The sequence below is a fragment of the Brachycentrus maculatus genome, unplaced genomic scaffold (assembly GCF_059751285.1).
Source record: "Brachycentrus maculatus isolate JH-2025_06_01 unplaced genomic scaffold, ASM5975128v1 h1tg000349l, whole genome shotgun sequence".
NCBI lineage: Eukaryota > Metazoa > Arthropoda > Insecta > Trichoptera > Brachycentridae > Brachycentrus > Brachycentrus maculatus.
Genome location: NW_028281098.1, coordinates 1,147,649 through 1,166,336, shown reverse-complemented (window position 1 = coordinate 1,166,336; position 18,688 = coordinate 1,147,649). Strand labels below are relative to the sequence as shown.

Sequence of the window (18,688 nt, the reverse complement as noted above, 5' to 3'; positions counted from 1 at the left end):
AACCTGATTGACAAACGTAATATTTTACAGAGGTGTTCAATGTTGAAATTCTTTTAAATATGATGGAATTAAAAATGTGTTTTTTTCCTTTGTGCATTTATTTTGAGCTTTTTACGATAAGACTTCCATATTCTTCTTCATCTTTGATGAGATGTCAAAAAATAATAAGAAAATAACTCCTATAGTTGGAGATAATCCAGATTTTGAGTAACAAGTATTTGGACACACTCAAAATATTGTAAAAAACCATAGTTAAATCTAAATAAATATGAATGTTTTACACAATACATAACAAAATATGTTATTATTATATACTAAGTTTAACACGACAACAAATAAGTAGGTACTTATATATTTATATTTCATCATACACATCAATACAAATTACAATAGTGTGTCCACAACGATTTTTTTTTCTCCACATTTTACAATATATATTATTTTATACTTATTTTATAAAATTATATGAACGAAAATTTTATTAAAAATTGAACACTTGAATAATCCATTGAGTTTTATTTTATTTACGACTAGTTTCGAAAACGACAATTGTTTTCATCTTCTGGAATAAATTAAAACTAACTAATAAAAATATATTTAGGTGTATATATAGGTTAATAAATATAGGTAGGGGGGTTAAAGAACATAATCATATCTAAAAGTTCAAGTGGCTCGCGGGTCCCTCGTTCGCCATCCCTGTATTTTAATGCTTTTTTAGCTCACCTAATATTCGCTCACGATTAGTAATAGGACATTTTAAAATCCGGTCCATGAGACTGGATGCTTGATGGCGGAATATATTATTTTTTAAACTGTTCCCTATAAGTTAGTGTATTCGTGAACGTAGCGCGGCGTACAACGCCAGCGGATATCTATATAAATAAAAATGTGAATGTTAGTTTGCTCAAAATATTAAAACTTCTAAATTTATTCATCGATTGTCTTGAAATTTCGACACAACGTTGCAACGAATACGCGTATGTTTTTACATCTACCTACAAAAGGTGTTTTGCTGAATTTTAATAAATTACCGCCATGGCAGCGCCATCTGTTGAACGTAACAATGGCGCGCACATACACACACACAAACACAATACTAAATATTTCACATGCGGACATCGGGTTGCTTGACAGCTGCTAAAATATTATACAACCACAAGCATTGCGAAATTAAACATATTAGAAATGTGAAATTCTCATTTCTTTCTATTCCATTTAACCAGCCTGAGTCACAGCAATGTGTAGCCGGGTACGACTATATCCAGTTTGATTTTATTTGTAAATCATTTATTTTTAATGATAAATAAAAAACCTCACAATAAATTACACAAAACCGGTGTTTTTCAAATATAATACTTCAGTTTTTGGAATAAAAATTGTTCCCGTGTTATTTGTAATACCGAATGAAAAATTATTTATGACGCAAATGTAGTTGAAAATAGAATCAGAGGATGACTGAGGAAAACTTGGCACGATGAAATGGGCATGTTGGTTAGTTAGTTAGTTTAAAAAGTTTTTCTTCTTATGCCCCCTTACCAGAAGTCAAAAGAATATTGATATGTAATGTTAATAAGTTGATATGTGCTCATATAGGTTTATGAATTTTATTAGGAATCTTTAGGAATCCATTTCACACAAGTGACAGTTTTTTTGTTTACATTAATAAGTGTGATCATCTGTGATATTGACATAAAAAAAACAAGGCAAAGTCATGATTATTTCATGTTTTATGTGATGGTGTTTAAATTGTCTTTATTCTTAAAATGGAAGACAGATATTACTTTGATGATGGAAGTGTGCGAAGACAATTCATGGCGTCCATGTTGAGTGAGTACCCAACTAATCAACTAACTAACTAACCATCACGCTGCTTCTTCGCAGGGGTAGGCAGAGAGAATAGTATGCCATACCAATCTGTCTTAACACACTATCTTTGCCTTTTTCACATTCATATATCTTCTCATACATGCCTGCCGATCAATCCGACTCCTGACCCGACATTTTCAAGTACCTATTTGAAATATTTGATCATGCCAAGTTTTTTCATAGCTTTCATTTGCTTCTATTACCAACCACATTCGCCTTATTAATTATTTATTTATACTTTCTACACACATTCGATTCACATGCCCAAACCATCTCAACACACCTTTCTTAATTTTATCGATAATGCTAATCTCAGCTTTAATTAAGTACCTAAAAATGATTGTGTAGTATGTTGCTAGACAGTGTTTCTGGATCGTTAATTACCAATTATGATAATTATCAAGGTTGTCAAAACCCACATTCTGTTATATTTGACATAAAAAACTAGAGCTAGAAAAAAATTTAAATTGATGGAAAGTAACGTAACAAAAACCATCCCAATTAGGTTAGGTTATTCCCAAATAGGTTACAGAAAAAATTACAGTTATCCATCACATCTCTAAAGAGAAATCTCAAAAATTATAATCACATCTCTAAAGAGATGGACCGATAATAATATTTGCTTCAGCCTTTTTAAAAAGTGAAAATCTACATTGCTTTTTCAGTGAGTTTATCGCCATTTTGCTATGGTTGCGCTGTGGGTTGGATGTCTCCTTCCTTGCCCGTCTTGAAGTCCAACGCGTCTCCCCTGGGGCAAGCCTTGAGTGGTACAGACGAGGCCCTCTTGGCCTCCCTGGTCTGCCTCGGAGCCATCGCAGGGACTCCGATATTCGGAGCCATCCTTGACAAGTTTGGAAGAAAGACTGCTGGGCTGTGCAGCGCAGTTCCATTTGTGGTGAGTCAAGAACTGGCATTCATATATAACATCTCTATCCTCATTGTGTTTCCTGTCACTTATGGATATTCAACAGATTTCAACAGTATCCATACTGGTATAATCCTATTCTACAAACCTCTTTGGGTAAAAATAACTTTGATTATTATGCAATAAAGTTGTACAACCTGCTTGTATTATCTATAATGTCATTAAAAGTATAAACTAAATATAAAATTACTGTTTATAAGTGAATAATGGAAGTGGCAAATGCATTCAGCCATGTCGTATTTGATTGCTTAAGCAAATTTTTTACATTATAATTTTATAAATAAAATATGTAAAATGTGCCCTAGGCACGAGAAAACTCTATGAGAGGACATTTATAGGGCTTTAGAGTTTTAGAGGGCAAGAAAAAGCTACTTTCATACTGGTCTAATCAGTGTTTGGCATCTTAATTTGCTGCTGCCAATGTACTAATATAATATATCAGTTGCTAGTCTAACTTCCAAGGAAATACTATATACATATATATATATATATATATATATATATATATATATATATATATATATATATATATATATATATATATATATATATATATATATATATATATATATATATATATATATAATGAAACACTGAATACTTAACCATATTCAGTGTTTCATTTGCTGATACAACATTCATTTTTCAGATTTGCTGGATACTCAAGCTTAGCGCTACATCATTACCCCAAATCCTGGCTGCGAGAGCTCTAGCCGGAGTAGGCGGAACAGGAGCTATGCTCGTGTCTCCTCTGTACGCGGCAGAGGTGTCCAGTCCTCGCTGCAGGGGAATACTGGGGTCCATCGCGGTCCTGGCTGTCAATGCCGGAATACTGTTTGCCTTTATAGTCGGAGCTTACACACAATACGAGACATTCATTTGGATTCTGCTGTCCGTACCCTTGGTATACTTTTTCCTCTTCATGTGGATGCCAGAGACGCCAATATATCTTGCAAAACGAGGGAGAGATGAGGTAATAATAAAAAAATATCATTAATCGATTCAGCAGACACTTTGTGCTAATATCTATCTGAGTGAATCTTGATAAAATGAAATATGGTAAGTGATAAAATATTTTTTTTGCTTGCATTTCAATCAATCGCATTCCATAACCTTTTTTTTACTTAAATTTTACTTGGTAAATACCGCTGTTTCTTGAAATCCATTGTGACTCATCTTTTGATGCATCCCACATCTTTTTTAATACATCATAATTTATAAAAATGATTCAGAATGCTTCAAAACACGTGTCACAATAGATTTTATGAAAAAGTGGTACATATTTACCAAGTGTCAGGTTGTGGTCCCGTGGTTATTATCACGGACTCTTGAGTCAGAGCTTCAAGGTTCGATCCCACTCTTGCACAATTTGATACCTATTTTTAATAATGAGCCGCTAAGGCTCACAGAAATAGTATAACATAAAAGTGTTTTTGTAATAATAATTTTTTTAAAAAATAGAATTAAAAATAATCAATTAAAGGTATGGTAGAATAACAACCTGGTTACATTCATTTATCTGTGATTATAATAAATTTAACAATCTTCAGTATTTGAATACTTCACCAAATTTATTCTTATATCTCAGGCAATACTTTCTGGATTGTAAACATCAAGAAATTAGGCATGAAATCTTTAAGAAAATTAAAAAGGTGTCTCCGCTTGATATGAAACAAGTATCGTTCTTCCTTATTTATGAAAGAAGATGGAAGTCTAAGCATTCCAGGGCTTACGACCTGGCTGGCTTAAGCGATCACTTTATACACTTGTTAACGTTCAAACGTTAAAATTGACATCTCATCCGTAGGGTGAATAATCCAGTATTCGATAAGATAAATAATATTTATATTGTTAAAGAAAATTCACTTGCATATAGTTCTTTATGAAGTTTATCAGGAATGAGTTAAATTTTAAATGCATCATGGTGTCTTGAAGGACTCGACACATTGTAGATTCCAATGTTGAAGACAATATGTAGCTGGCCGTAATAATATTTTCACTCCTACTCATTTGTGGCTTAAGTTTATTTAAAATATTATCCAATTTGAATATCGATTTTCAGAAATCAAGAGAGGCAATAGCTTGGTTGAGAAGTATCCCAATGGAAAGCAGGGCAGTAGAAAACGTTTTCGCACAAATCAAAAAAGAACAAGCTTTGGCGAATCGGAACACTTTGCAGTTAGCTAGTCTTCAAGAAATAAGTAAGTATGTATTTGGCTTTTCAAATATAGATTTAAAAAAAATAAAAGTCTCTCATTTGGTCACAAGGAAATTTTTATTGAAATTATTTTTTATTAGATGGAAGTTGCATTTATTATTTCACTTCACTTTAGCCTTTTTCTTGTGTCTAGTATTGAACAAAATCGTCCCTCTTGAACTTCCACAGGTTTCTTTTGAACGCGACTCTCTCCAGTTTGATTTGTTATTTACCTCACTGTACAAGGTTTATAAATCATTAAGTGGATTTTTATTTCTTCTAAATTAAAAAAATAGATGTTTTATTTTAATGTGTGTTGGGAACAGGAGCGATAATCGAGTGTGGGCAATCAGGAACTTGTCAGCATTTGCTCATTGCTGGGAGAAAACCACGTGGCACTCCTCAGGAGAAGCCGGACTGTTGACTGTTGTCAACAGGCCGTTCCACTAGAAGAGGGTTCGGCATTAGTAAAATTATTAGATATATTATGTAACAGGAAGCGCTTGTTTTTCTTCCCTTTACAGTGTTTTATCCGGTGACTTTGAAAGCATTCGCTGTGTGCTTCATCCTCATCACATTCCAAGGATATATTGGAATGTACGCCATCTTGAGCTATGCATCGGAGATCTTTCAAGAGGCCGGAGGTTCCTTCTCGGCTAATATGTCTTCTATAATCCTGGCAGCCCAACAACTGGCCGGATCATATGGTTCCATCATTCTTATTGAAAAAGTTGGAAGAAAGGTACTTCCTTACTTTTGTATATTAAAAGCATTGATCTTAAGGTGGAGACTGACCGGAGCATTTCGTCGTAACGTAACACGTTACGATGCGAGCATTCAGGCAGTCAGTACAGCGAGCCGAGCGCTCCATCCATAGTTTCGGATGCTCAGTGATGCTCGTGGCAAGCGATGTTACAACGTTATGTTACGACAAAATGCTCCAGTCAGTCTCCACCTTTAAGATTCTTATAAATTTGATAATCTTTAGTTTTTGTATACCAGAAAGCGATTTAGAAATTTGACGTGAGAAGCAATTTGAAACTTTATTTTACTAGATGAATTAGTGTATTGCCCTATGAAAATTATTTAAATACAAAATTTAAAAACTGTATAAGAGCACTTTTGAGTTTATTAATGTTCTCATCAATAGGTGTAAATGCCAACTTTGTATTTCAACAGTTTGAATTTGAATTTGCTCAGCTTAATAAATAGCAATTACAGCAAAATTTGTACACTCTAAAAATAAAGATTTAAAATAACTGAAAAAAAAGCAAATTAAAATTATAAATCAGAAATCAAAAATGTACTTTTCATCTGTTTTCGTTTTCAAGGTCTATTTTCATATGTTTTCGTTTTCAAGGTGTATTTTCATCTGTTGATGAGAACATCTCTAGTTCTCAAAACTAGTCATGTTTATATAAATAATATTAAAAGTGGTATTTTATAATTGTTTCATTTTATGTTTTCTTTCAGATGCTTTTTACTATATCAGCATGTGTAGTGTCCTTGGGTATGACAGGACTGGGTACATATGTGTATTTGAAGAAACATGGCCAGGATGTGAGCTCTCTAGAATGGATCCCCGTCACGGCCTTGTCTCTTGCCGTGATGGCCTTTTCTATTGGAGTAGGCCCTGTGCCCTTAGTCATCACTTCAGAAGTCTTCATGGTTCAGGTATTATTACATCCTCTTCTTCTTCTTCATCTTCTGCTTGGTATAGGCCTTGTAGCCTGTTGTTAAGAGGAGTAGCCTCAGGGTGCAATGCAATGTAACAGAGTCTGGATGGTTCCATTCTCCTCACATGTGATATTATTGTCTTCTTCGTTGCCTTCCCCACCTAAAGACATATTCTATCTTGCGTATTTCTCTTATCCTGATGTTCCTTATTATATCTCGTAGACTCTTTCAAGAAATGCTCCTTAGAGTCTTTATTCTGATACTCTTAGCGGGTTTTTTGTTATTGCAGTGTCACTCTGCATTCGATCCCATATGTCATGGTGGGTCACATACAACCCTTGGCGTTGACCCTGCAGTGTAATGTGGAAGAGTCTGGATGGTTTTTTTCTCCTCACATGTAATTTTTTTTCTCCTCACAAAATTTGTAATACTATAAGTTGATAGTTTGATGTGAATATCTAACTGGGTTGGGTAGCCTTTGGAAAACTTAATCGAGTCCTTAAGAATAAAAATATTCCCAACAATTTTAAAAGAAACATGTTCGAAACATGTATCATCCCTGTGCTTACGCATTGCCTAAAAACTATTACCTTGACCATAGGGACCAATTGAAATGTGCATAGGGGTCTATGGAGAGACAAATCCTAGGCTTATGCCTTTTTTCATTTCTGATTTTATCTCTCAGACATAGTCTGAGAGATAAAATCAGAAATGAAGAAATTAGACGCCGGACAAAGGTTGTCAATGTGATAGATCGCGTTGCCAGACTGAAATGGTGATGGACAGATCATGTTGCGAGACAGGGAATGGAGAGATGGGCATACAGAGTTCTGCAATGGAGACCATGAGACATGAAGAGAAAAATAGGCCAGCCCCAGAAAAAATGGGCCGATGACATTGTCCCCGTCGCAGGTAGTATGTGGATTGAATGAACTGGTTGGTACCTGAAGCGCTAATCATCTTTCATTGACACGTAATAATAAGCTATCACTAATGTATAATGAAATTGAATCTGTTGAAGAATATGTCTCGGATGATCTATTGAAGAATGATCTCGGGCATTATATCAAATTAGGGAAGGAAAATCAGACAGAAGAAGTACTCAGATGAATTGAAATGGGTTGGATAGCCTTTAATAATGGTAATAAGTGGATTGAAAAAGCCCCAACGAGAGAAGTCTGGAAGGAATTAGAAGAGGCCTACATCCAGCAGTGGGGAGATAGTTGACAATGAAGATTTGTTTGAAGAAGTTGGCAGTATTTTCAGATCGATGAAAGTTTTTTTTCTTCTTATTTTCAGGTCCGCGGAATTGCAACTACGATCATCATTTTGTGGCTTTGGACGACATCATTCATTGTATCTCAGTTCTTCAGTTCTGTAGTGAACTCGGTGGGGATTCATGGAACGTATTGGGGCATTGCTACTATTGCCGTCGTCGCAGCATTCTATGCCAACTTCTTCGTTCCAGAAACAAAGGGAAAAAAGCTAGAAGATATTTTGAAGTTTTTCTCCAAAGATTACAGCCACCCGAGACAGGAGCTGATGCCTATGAATGAACATGGAACTCTCATAAACTTTGATAACTAGGAGAATACATCTTTTAAAGAATTGTTGAATGGATTTAAAATTGTATTACTGATTAAATATGTATTAAAATTGTATTATTGATTAATGGCTTTTCTTTCGACACATACATTTATATTTTTTTTATTACATTTCACTCTTCGCCATTTCATGATATTATATATATGCATTAGTTTATATACATTTAAAAATCTCATATAACATATGTATATAGCTCTAGCGTGGGTGTACAATAAACACTGTGATGTGAAGCTAATTGTAATCATTTTATATCAGAAAAATTGATGGAAACAAATGATAAAGAGCCAAAAAACTGTCGATTTTTGAGCATGCTCATTTCTAGCAAAGTACGTACACACTTGCTACTAAGTAGCATTTGCGTTCTCAGTTAAGACACCTCTAATATTGTGATTCCGCCTATACAATGCCTGCATTGCTCCTGTTCTCTTATACGGCTGTGAAACATGGCACCTTACAAGGGCCCAGAGCAGCCGTGTACTAAACTTTGACAATAGGTGTTAGGCGTACGGTAGTTTGACTTTGTGAGGAATGAAGAGATAAGGCGTACGACGCAGCAAATCTTGGTCACAACTGTCTTCAAGAAAAGGCGATTCAGTTGGCTTGGCCATGTACTACGCATGCCTCCCGAGAGCCGCCATCAAGCTTGCCTCTTTTACAAGGCATCAGGTTCGCGCCGCCCACGATGACCATTGCTGACAATTCGTCGGCAGTTCTCGTCAGAACTTCGGGACGCGGATCTGACTTGGGAGGATGCAAGGGAGCTGGCAGCCGACAGAAAAGCCTGGAGACAGTTTGTGGACTACATTTGCTCCATTTAGGGAGCAGATATGATTTAATATAATAATATTGTATATTTCTTGACGTATTTTCCATATTAATATTGTATATTTCTTGATGTATCTTCCATAGGATAAAAAATCCAGTGTTCGATATAACAAAAAAATGTTAATAAATCTAGTTTTTCTTAGAGTTTTTTATTAAAAATAAAGAACTTAAGTACACTGTTAACACAAATTGTTACACAGTGGAACCTCTCACAACGGGCATAATTTGTTCCAGAATCTTACTTGTTAAGCGAAACACTCATCAAGCAAAACACTTTTTATAATTGAAATATAACTTTGTGTATAAATACAAAATGAAAAAAAAATCAAACATTTTTGTTTTGACTGGCGCGGAAGTCCCGGCTCACAAGCGAATGTCGTAAAAAGGGACTAGACCTTTCACTGTAACTCGTTGTGGGAAATGTCGTTGTTAAGGGAGCAACTTTTTCACATTTTGTTTGCTCGTTATGAGGAAGCTAAACTGGCAGTGCACAACGGAGTCCTGGTTCCAACTCTAATGTATGGAAGTGAAACATGGAGTTGGCAAAAGAAGGATGAAAGTAGACTGAATGCAGTCGAAATGCGATCTCTCAGAAGAATGTGTAACAAAACGATGTATGATAGATGTGCGATTAGTGAAATAAGGAAAGAATGCAAAGCTGAGACAAGCATTATCGATAAAATTTAGAAAGGTGTGTTGAGATGGTTTGGACATGTGGAACGAATGAGTGAGGAAAGAACGGTAAAACAAATTTATGAGGCGAATGTTAGCGGGAAAAGAAGCAGAGGAAGAGCGAGAAAAACATGGCACGATCAGGTATGCCAAATACTTGAAAGTGGTCAGGTTAGGAGTCGTAACAATCGACGGGTATGTATGAGGAGATGCATGAACGTGGAAGAGGCAAAGAATGTTTGCAAGGACAGAGTGGTGTGGCGCTCTATTCTCTCTGCCTACCCCTGCGGGGAAGCGGCGTGATGGTTAGTTAGTTAGTTAGTTATGAGAGGTGCTCATTATAAGAGGTTCCACTGTAATTTATTAAACACAGTTTCTGAACACTTCATAGTCTATAATTTTCTTGTACAATCTGATCAGTTCTGACATCTTCAATTTCTGCATTTCGTTCTCCCTCTCTTCTGGCCTTTGCCCTCCCGTCAAAGTGCTGCAGGATCTCGTCCAGAGATTTCCCCTTAGTTTCTGGGACTGCGAATACTGTGAACAGGGAGCCCGCAAAGGCGATGGCGGAGAAACCCAGGAATATGCCCTCAGATCCCACGGCCTCTTCGGCCGCCTTGTAGAACTGGGTCTGGACGAACTGGGTTATCCAGATCCATAGAGATAATATGGTGATAGCGATGCCACGAGCCTGAAATCATCAAAGTCCATCAAAGTTACCATCACGCCGCTTATCTGGAGAAGTAGGCAGAGAGGATGGAATGCACTTGTCTGTCCTGATATACACTCCTAGTGTAGTCATTCTCTTCCTATCTATTTGCTCCACATGTTCATATGTTTTGCTTACGTTTGGGAATTGTACAGCTTAACATATAAAAAAATTATATAATAAACAAAAGTTACATTAACAATAATATACATTACATTACATTAACAAAAATAGTTACGTTAAAAAAAAACCAATAAAACAATGCCACATCTACGTTATAATAACTATTAAAAAACATTCAGATCTTTAAAAAAAAAAAGGTATGGTATAAGAAAATATATTCGCCTCCGTAGTGTCATTACACTACTTTCAATGGTCAGCACGCTTGGCTACCGTACTGGAGGTCTCGGGTTCGATTCCCAGGGGGGGGTAGCGAAAATAAATATTGGTGATTTTACACTCTAATATGTATTTAATATTATCCCGGACCTGAAGCGTAGGAGTGATCACCCTGCCTTTGTGTAATTAACACTGCGCCAATGCGGTGCAGTGCCCTGTGCACTATAGGGTGCAGATATGGGTTAGAAAAATGTTTCGCTTCCATATACCAGTATTGGAATACGCCACTTCCAAATACTTATGCTCAATCGGTTCAACATGAAATGTTTTGAATATTGAAAGGATTAACTTTGTGGATCAAATTGATATATTATTTCGAGAAATAAAAATACTTTGTGTTTTGATCCACTCACATTTTTATTAACCAAATAGTTTCGGCAACAACCTGTTGCCCTCTTCAGGGTTTAATTTATGACATATATTAGTGACATATATTACATAGTCATAAATTAATTTATGACATATATAACATAGTCATAAACTAAACCCTGAAGAGGGCAACAGGTTGTTGCCGAAACTAGTTGGTTAATAAAAATGTGAGTGGATCAAAACACAAAGTATTTTTATTTCTCGAAATAATACAACATGAAATGTGTTAATATTCTTTTCTACTTTTGGGTGTGATGGAATAATTTCAAAACAAACACAATTGCATTCTTACCTGCACCATGAATACTTCGTTAGCTATGACAAATGGAACTGGGCCAACTCCAGTGGCGTCCATGAATATGCCGATGGACAAAGCTGTCACGGGAATCCAACCAACGGACGTCATGTCATATCCGTGGTTCTTGAAGAAGAAGTACATTCCCAAGGTGCCCATTCCGACACCGAGCGTTGATGCAGAGGCAATGAAGAGGAACTGTGGAGGGAGAAATAATAAGAAATGATTTTAAGGTTTTAAGCAAATGTTGAGATACGGAAAGGGTAGTTATGATATCGCTCACTCCTTTCAAGAACGTCATAAATCAAAAATCGACAATTTCCAGTTGTGCATGTTTTCGGAATGCCCAGAAAATGTACTATATCCCAGCAAAAGAGGCATATTTTTAACCTAATATTTACCCGCTACAGGGCAGAAAGTTTTGTTTTTGCATTTTGAAGCAAAGGTATTGTTTAATAATTTTTTAAATATACTAAATATTTTCAAATGGAGAAAAAACCTTCAGGTTTTATCTAAAAAGATATGTTGCACAGTAAAAAGTTCAATAAGTGGCTTGATATTTATTTTTAATACATTGCATTTTTTAAACTTTAAAAACATTCTCCTCAAAAATCAAGTTTTTTGGTTTATGACGTTATTTAAAGGAGTGAGCGATATGGGTAAAATGGATTTAAATACAAATCTATAAGGCAATAGTACATTTGTATAACTCATATAGTACATATTTGCTAACTTTTTTCATTTCCATCTTTTTGATTTTTTGTTTTATATTAAAATCTAATATTTGCAGTTTATATCTCTCTAACCCTTATCCGCACCCCAATGATGCACTGCATCATATAAACGCAGTGTTATCTTGATCCTAAACACATGAAGGAAAGGTGATCAGCCCTCCGCTTCAGGTACCAGTCCAGGGTAGTATTCAATAAATATTAGAGTGAAAAAAATCACTTATATTTATTTGACCCCCCTGGGAATCGAAACCGAGACCTCCAGAACGGTGGCCAAGCGTGCTGACCATTGCACTACGGAGGTTGATAAAGTATAGGATGTAGTTTATATAAATACTTTTAGTATAATTTTATTTCTGGTAACATCTATTGTATTCTTGCCAGTGCCCTTTACTATAACTTAAATAAAATGTATACCTACCCACATACAGGCCATGCCTTTGTGAATGTCTTCTGTTGTCTAATTCTGAGATACTTTGTATATTTAAATTTATCACTTTGTTTTAATTTAATGATTTAAACCATTTCCGCTCCGTAAGTGGAGCATATAGAGTCCACAAACTGTCTCCAAGCTTTTTTGTCGGCTGCCAGCTCTTTTGCATCCTCCCAAGTCAGATCCGCGTCTCGAAGTTCTGACGAGAACTGCGGATGAATTGTCAGCAGTGGTCGTCTTGGGCGGCGCGAACCTGATACCTTGTAAAAGAGGCAAGCTTGATGGCGGCTCTCGGGAGGCATGCGGAGTACATGGCCAAGCCAACTAAATCGCCTTTTCCTGTCGACAGTTGTGATCAAAATTTGCTACGTCCTACACTTCATTCATTCCTCAAAAAGTCAAACCGCTGCACACCTAAAATTCTCCACAGACACCTATTCTTAAATTTCTCTTTATTTGCCCAGAGCAGCCGTGTACTGAGCTTTGAGAATAGGTGTCTTGTTTTAATAAGCTTTGCAAATATTGGCTTACTTTTCTGCCAAGCCGTTCAACCAGCAGGATGGACACGTAGGACCCAATCAGCTGAAGAGCTCCGACCACAATAGAAGCACTACTCGGCGACATGGTGCTTCCGGCAGTTGCGAATATCTCACTCACGAAGGAGACGACCGCGAATATCCCCACATAACCCTGAACGGTGATGATGATAAAGCACATGGCGAATGCTTTCAGCGTTGGCTTTGAAGTCACTGTAACAAACATGTATTGAATCAATAAAGTTTATCTAGAATGATAAAATATGATGTCCGCCTCCATAGTGTAGTAGTTAGCGAGCCAGGCTACCATGCTGTGGAGGTCCTGGGTTCTATTCCCAAGAAGGTCAAAATAAATAAAAGCGATTTTTCAGTATAATATTTATTTTACATCACCCTTGGCTGGTACCCGAAGCGCAAGGATGATCACCTTTCCTTCGTGTATTTAAAGATCAATCTTGATCTTTTGTGTTATCTAACACTGCTTCAATACAATGCAGTGCCCTATGCACCATCGGATGCGGATAAGGGTTTGAAGAAGAAAAAATGTTCAAATGGTAATATAAGAAAAGAATGCAAGGCTGAGATACGCAATATCGATAAAATTAAGGAAGGAGATGGTTTGGGTATCTGAATTGAATGAGTGAAGAGAGGATAGGAAAACAAATTTATGAGGCGAATGTAGTTGGAAAAAGGAGCAGAAGAAGACTGAAAAACTTGGCATGATCAGGTATGTCAAATACTTGAAAGCGGTAGGGTCAGGAGTCAAAATAATTGTCAGGTATGTATGAGGAGGAGCATGACATGGAAGAGGTGAAGAATGCAAAGACAGAGTGGCGGGGCATGATGGTTAGTTACATCCACAGTTCCATCAGTGGTTGAGTGATGAGGAAGGCGGTGTGTTGGAAGAAGTGGAGGATACTAGAGAGATTTCAATTCAATTCAATTCGATTTATTCAATAAAAAAATAATATATACATAACAAACAATATTCAAGGCGTATATATTAAAAGTAAAAGTAAGCAAGAAGACTTAAAGGTGTAGAAGAATCCCGCTTCGGAAAACTCCTTCGGACACATGGAACAGATCAATATCCAATGTGATATTGTTCAACATAGCGGTAGCTCTTCCTACAGGCATAACCATCGGCAGGTTGGTCCTGTGTATAGGAATGTGAAACAATCTATGCCGACGCTGTCTTAGGTAACTATCGGGAACATACAGACCAATGCTCCGGATAATTTCAGGATTATCGATCATACCGCGCAACAATCGATAAAAATGCGTAATTAAATACACATTCCTTCTAGTCTCTAAACTATTGTAGCCAAGCATACCATGGAGAAACTGGGTCGGGTAGATGATAGACCTTCAGCAGTGAGACAGCTATGAAAAAGAATATTAGAAGTTTCTACCTATCATAGAATTTCTAACATACATACCAAAGAATTTCCAGTCGGGTACATCTTTCTGTTCATTAATAATATTTTCTCGCATCTTTGAAGTTGTGGCTTCTTCGGACTCGTCGATTGTATAAACTGAAACAAATTACAATTTATATTAGAACTATTTATATCAACAAAATTGATATTATTTATTATATCAGACGATGGATTATTCACCCTACAGATGAGATGTCAATTTTCAAGGTGTCTCAACGGAACAAGCTTATTAAAATTTGTGTCGGGTTGTGGTCCTGTAGTTAGTGTCGCGGACTCCTAAGTCAGAGTTACTCGATTCGAACCCACTCTACCACAATTTAATACCTATTTCTAATAACGAGCCGTTAGGCTCACAGAAATTGAAATATTTGTGTTAACAATAAAAACACAAATATTTCTCTTTTTTAAAAAAAAAATTAAATAATACTTGATCAATGCCTTAACTCAATCAGCCAATTAATTAAAATTTTTAACACAAAAAAAGGAATAACCCGCAAATTCTCTATTTTAGAGCCTTGTCTGCAGGAAATATAAAGTGTAGGGAAGGTGGATGTGAAAAGATACATCACAAACACCCAGACCAATTGAAAATAAATATTTCTTGAATTAATTTTGCAATTGGCAGGAATTAAACCCGCGACGCCAGTTTCGCAGCCGAGGGCCTACCCCACCTACACCACGGTGCTTGTCTTGTATTGAAAACCTTGTCCATATGCGGAAGGTTCTAAGACCATTGCATATATATAAGTTTCAAAGATTAATGCAATATAGTTGTTCAATAATGGGCAGAATGGCGAATGTTACTCAATTCTATGAAGTGATCGCTTAATCCAGCCAAATGCTCAGACTGGGAAGAACGATGGATGTCTCATATCAAGTTGAGAGGCCTTTAAAATATTTATACCGTATTGGCCAAGATTATTTTAAATGAATCCAATACCTTTTCCAATATCATCTTTCTTTGAGTTCTTGGATGCTAATAGAACCTCTATTTTAAGGTTAGAAAGAATTCCTTGGGTGATGGCATCGTCTGTGGTTATGTTTCGTAGCCATGCTATTGACTTTGCAGCTTTCTGAAAGAAAAAAAATCAAACATGTGAACATTCTTCTCAACAAAAAAAACTTTTAAAAATATCATTATTTTCATTATTTTCATGAAAGAAGTAGAGTTTATGTTGTAAAAGGTCTTTGAACAAAATCTGATTTACATTTTTTGATATCTTCACATAGATGAAGAAGAATATAATTAATAAGTCTGGGTATTTACAGGGTATATGATCTGTCATAGGTCAAGTGATCACTTTACATATGTGGAATATTCACCATTCTACCCATGATCGAAAACTACACTACTCACATTTTTGAACCTGAAAAGCTGATTTCAAAATCTGAAAATATGATTTCATGAAATGTCATGTTTTCAAGCGTTTGCCATTATGTAAAAATAATCCGTGGTTCGGATCTTGCATACTTCCAAATAAAAGGGTCTCTACTAAATAAAAGCTTTCTCAATCTAACATAGATGAGTCTTGTGAACTCATATGTTCAGCGTCATGAGATTAATGATATATGTATGTAGGAGTTCCAAAATTTTTTGTAGTGTGGTTGTCAATCATGGGTAGAATGGTGAATGATGCACGCGTGCAAAGTGATCACTTAACCAGTCTTTGATGAAAGGTCATAAGCTCTGTAAATACCCAGACTTCCATATTCTTTTTCATTTATGTTGAGATGTCAAAAAATGTAAAAATAACTCCTGATAAGAAAATTGCAGATTTGTGAACAAGTATTTAGACACACTCAAAATTTTGTGAATATCTATTTTTTTCTTTACTTATCCGCACCCAATGGTGCATAGGGCACTGCATCGTATAGAAGCAGTGTTATCTTGATTGTTAAATACACAAAGGAAAGGTGATCAGCCTTCCGCTTCGGGTACCAGTCCGGGGTCATATTAAATAAATATTAGACTGAAAAATCACTAGTAATATCTGATTTACCTCATATTTTCCCTTCTTTGCTAAATAAGGTGGAGTTTCCGGCATGAAGAGGAAGGCAATGAAGTATATGACAGGGATGGACAATTGTATCCACAGTACTATATCGTACGAGATGTAGGCTCCTATGATGTACGCGAAGACGATTCCCGCATTTAGGGCCAATATGGCTATGGAGCTGAGGGCTCCTCGTACCCTGGCGCTTCCAATCTCCAGCGAATACAGAGGAGCCAGCAGGAGACTTGCTCCTCCGCCAGCCCCGGCCAATACGCGAGCTGCGTAAAGTACAGCTACTGAGGTGGCTGTAATCTTCATGGCCCAGCAGATCTGCAAAAGATTGAAACAGAATCTATAGAATGAGCAAGGTTTCTTTCTCTGTTTGTTTTTAACAAGGTTCAAGCTTAAAAAGATTGTTCACATAAATACTTAGAGCCGAAGACCATTCTCAAGGATACTTGTGTCAAAGTCGCACTTGAACTACGGAGGTTAGAGGTCAAAATAAAATATAGAACAAAGGCAAAATAAAGGAATGGGTAAATGATCAAGAGTTAATTCTATGAAAATTGTAAAATAGTTTTTATTCTTAATTTTTTCTCTTTTTTTGTGTGTATATTAAGGTTTAGGATAAAAACAATAAAAAATGTATGTAAAAAGAACTCCACCGACAAGATACACAAGTTGGCCGACCCAAGGGACGCCAAATATTCAGATCATGCCTATTTATACAAACAACAGATTGCATTTATGACGTCAGAGACTATAAATAATAATCTTAGTATCTCTGAATTTATGAGCAGAACTCAGCAACAATTAAAGTATGAAATCAATCAAGTTTGTCACTTACGGTGTATGGCAGAGCTATCAGAAGCCCCACCCACCATCTTCCTATCCTGTCCACGAGTACTCCTGCAGCAAGAGATCCGACAAAACCACCGACGCAGAACAGGGACGCCACCGCAGCCACTTCGTAGGCTGTCAGGGGAGCTCCGAGAGGTGAGGATGTCCCTTGGAGATGGTTGAGAGATGGAGACACCCAGCCGATGGCCGACCCATAGCAGAAAGTACTCAAGCTTACTGAAAACAATGATCGATAAAGAAATCAAAAGGACTAGGACGGAAGAAAATTAAATTAAATTGTGCACAATGCCTCCAAAGTACTGGAGAGTACTGAGAAATGCCAACTGGTCTCAGAGTCTATGGAGGGAAACTTCTGATCTATTATTTCATGCGATGCCAAAATAGGCGGGTGTATGAGGAGATGCATGAATGTGGAAGAGAAGAATGTTTAAAAAGGTAGAGTGGCGTGGCATTCTCGATCAGAGATGGCGTTAGGTGGGGAAGGCAATGAATAAGACAATGTTATGCACACGAGTGAGGAGAATAAAAGCATCCAGACTCCCTCACATTGCATTGCATGGCCAACCCCAAGGAAGACTCCCGGGCAGACCTCAAAAGATATGGATTGACAGCTAGGAATCGACATCACAGGAGGCTTCTCCCTCATAAAAAAAACAGGTCACAAGGTCTACACCAAGAAAAATACTGTTAAATTAGGTATTATTAACTTCTGCGGGTGCATCACAGGGAAAAATTCTAGGCTAATTGCATATTAAGTTTTATGGACATTGGAGATTGGTATTCTAGATACATATTTTGTACTCTATATATTGAATTGAGTGCATTTCAATTTGAACGTTCCACTTACCGATGGTCGCAGCCAAGTATTGATATCTGACACTGGTTGTTTCATCTTCCTTGTAGCTAGTTTCTGTAGACGATACAGCTGGGTGCATTTTTGAGTAGATTCCAATTCGGTTATTGCAGTCCAACTCCTTCTAAATGGTAAACAAACATACAACCTAAGGAGACTTATTGGGTTAAGGAAGAGGTCTTTTGAACTATCACTGGATATGAGATTTCAGAGGCTCTTTAGAGGGCTCAGGGTCATATACAATAATAGTGTTTTTTAAGAGTTATAAAAATTCAAATTTCCCTCAATAAAATGATGGTGGC

General features: G+C 36.5%; 2 protein-coding genes across 15 annotated transcripts in view; one reads left to right on the top strand and one right to left on the bottom strand.

Moving 5' to 3' along the window:
• Positions 1-749: 749 nt before the first annotated feature.
• LOC148303781 (facilitated trehalose transporter Tret1-like) lies at positions 750-9,247 on the top strand. Of its 9 annotated transcripts, none has more exons than XM_088269449.1 (8): positions 750-825; positions 1,612-1,827; positions 2,532-2,761; positions 3,441-3,764; positions 4,854-4,992; positions 5,513-5,730; positions 6,462-6,662; positions 7,965-9,223. In XM_088269449.1, the coding sequence occupies exons 2-8, from the start codon at positions 1,764-1,766 to the stop codon at positions 8,250-8,252; spliced, it is 1,464 nt and encodes a 487-aa protein (XP_088125575.1). In that variant the 5' UTR covers positions 750-825; positions 1,612-1,763; the 3' UTR covers positions 8,253-9,223. The 9 variants fall into 9 exon arrangements, with proteins under 9 accessions (XP_088125575.1, XP_088125572.1, XP_088125576.1 ...); XM_088269446.1 differs by lacking the exon at positions 750-825 and adding an exon at positions 829-977 and having other exon boundaries at positions 7,965-9,247; XM_088269450.1 differs by lacking the exon at positions 750-825 and adding an exon at positions 829-894 and having other exon boundaries at positions 1,622-1,827.
• LOC148303780 (facilitated trehalose transporter Tret1-like) overlaps positions 9,228-18,688 on the bottom strand; it is a 16,579-nt gene continuing 7,118 nt past the window's right edge. For 3 of the 6 annotated variants that reach the window (XM_088269438.1, XM_088269437.1, XM_088269439.1), the window contains exons 2-9: positions 18,381-18,510; positions 17,520-17,749; positions 16,679-17,002; positions 15,619-15,751; positions 14,679-14,774; positions 13,235-13,452; positions 11,537-11,737; positions 10,012-10,458 (exon numbers count right to left, since the gene is read on the bottom strand). In XM_088269438.1, the coding sequence (XP_088125564.1) occupies positions 10,153-10,458; positions 11,537-11,737; positions 13,235-13,452; positions 14,679-14,774; positions 15,619-15,751; positions 16,679-17,002; positions 17,520-17,749; positions 18,381-18,468 (1,596 nt within the window). In that variant the 5' untranslated portion in view covers positions 18,469-18,510 and the 3' untranslated portion in view covers positions 10,012-10,152. Of the gene's footprint in view, positions 10,459-11,536; positions 11,738-13,234; positions 13,453-14,678; positions 14,775-15,618; positions 15,752-16,678; positions 17,003-17,519; positions 17,750-18,380; positions 18,511-18,688 lie in introns of all 6 variants that reach the window. The other 3 variants (XM_088269436.1, XM_088269435.1, XM_088269434.1) reach the window with 2 other exon arrangements.

Coding starts and splice junctions, on each gene's coding strand:
- LOC148303781 (XM_088269446.1), top strand. CDS start 1,764: ATGGAAGACAGATATTACTTTGATGATGGAAGTGTGCGAAGACAATTC. Junction 3,765..4,853: donor CAAAACGAGGGAGAGATGAG/GTAATAATAAAA, acceptor ATCGATTTTCAG/AAATCAAGAGAGGCAATAGC. Junction 4,993..5,512: donor AGCTAGTCTTCAAGAAATAA/GTAAGTATGTAT, acceptor TTCCCTTTACAG/TGTTTTATCCGGTGACTTTG.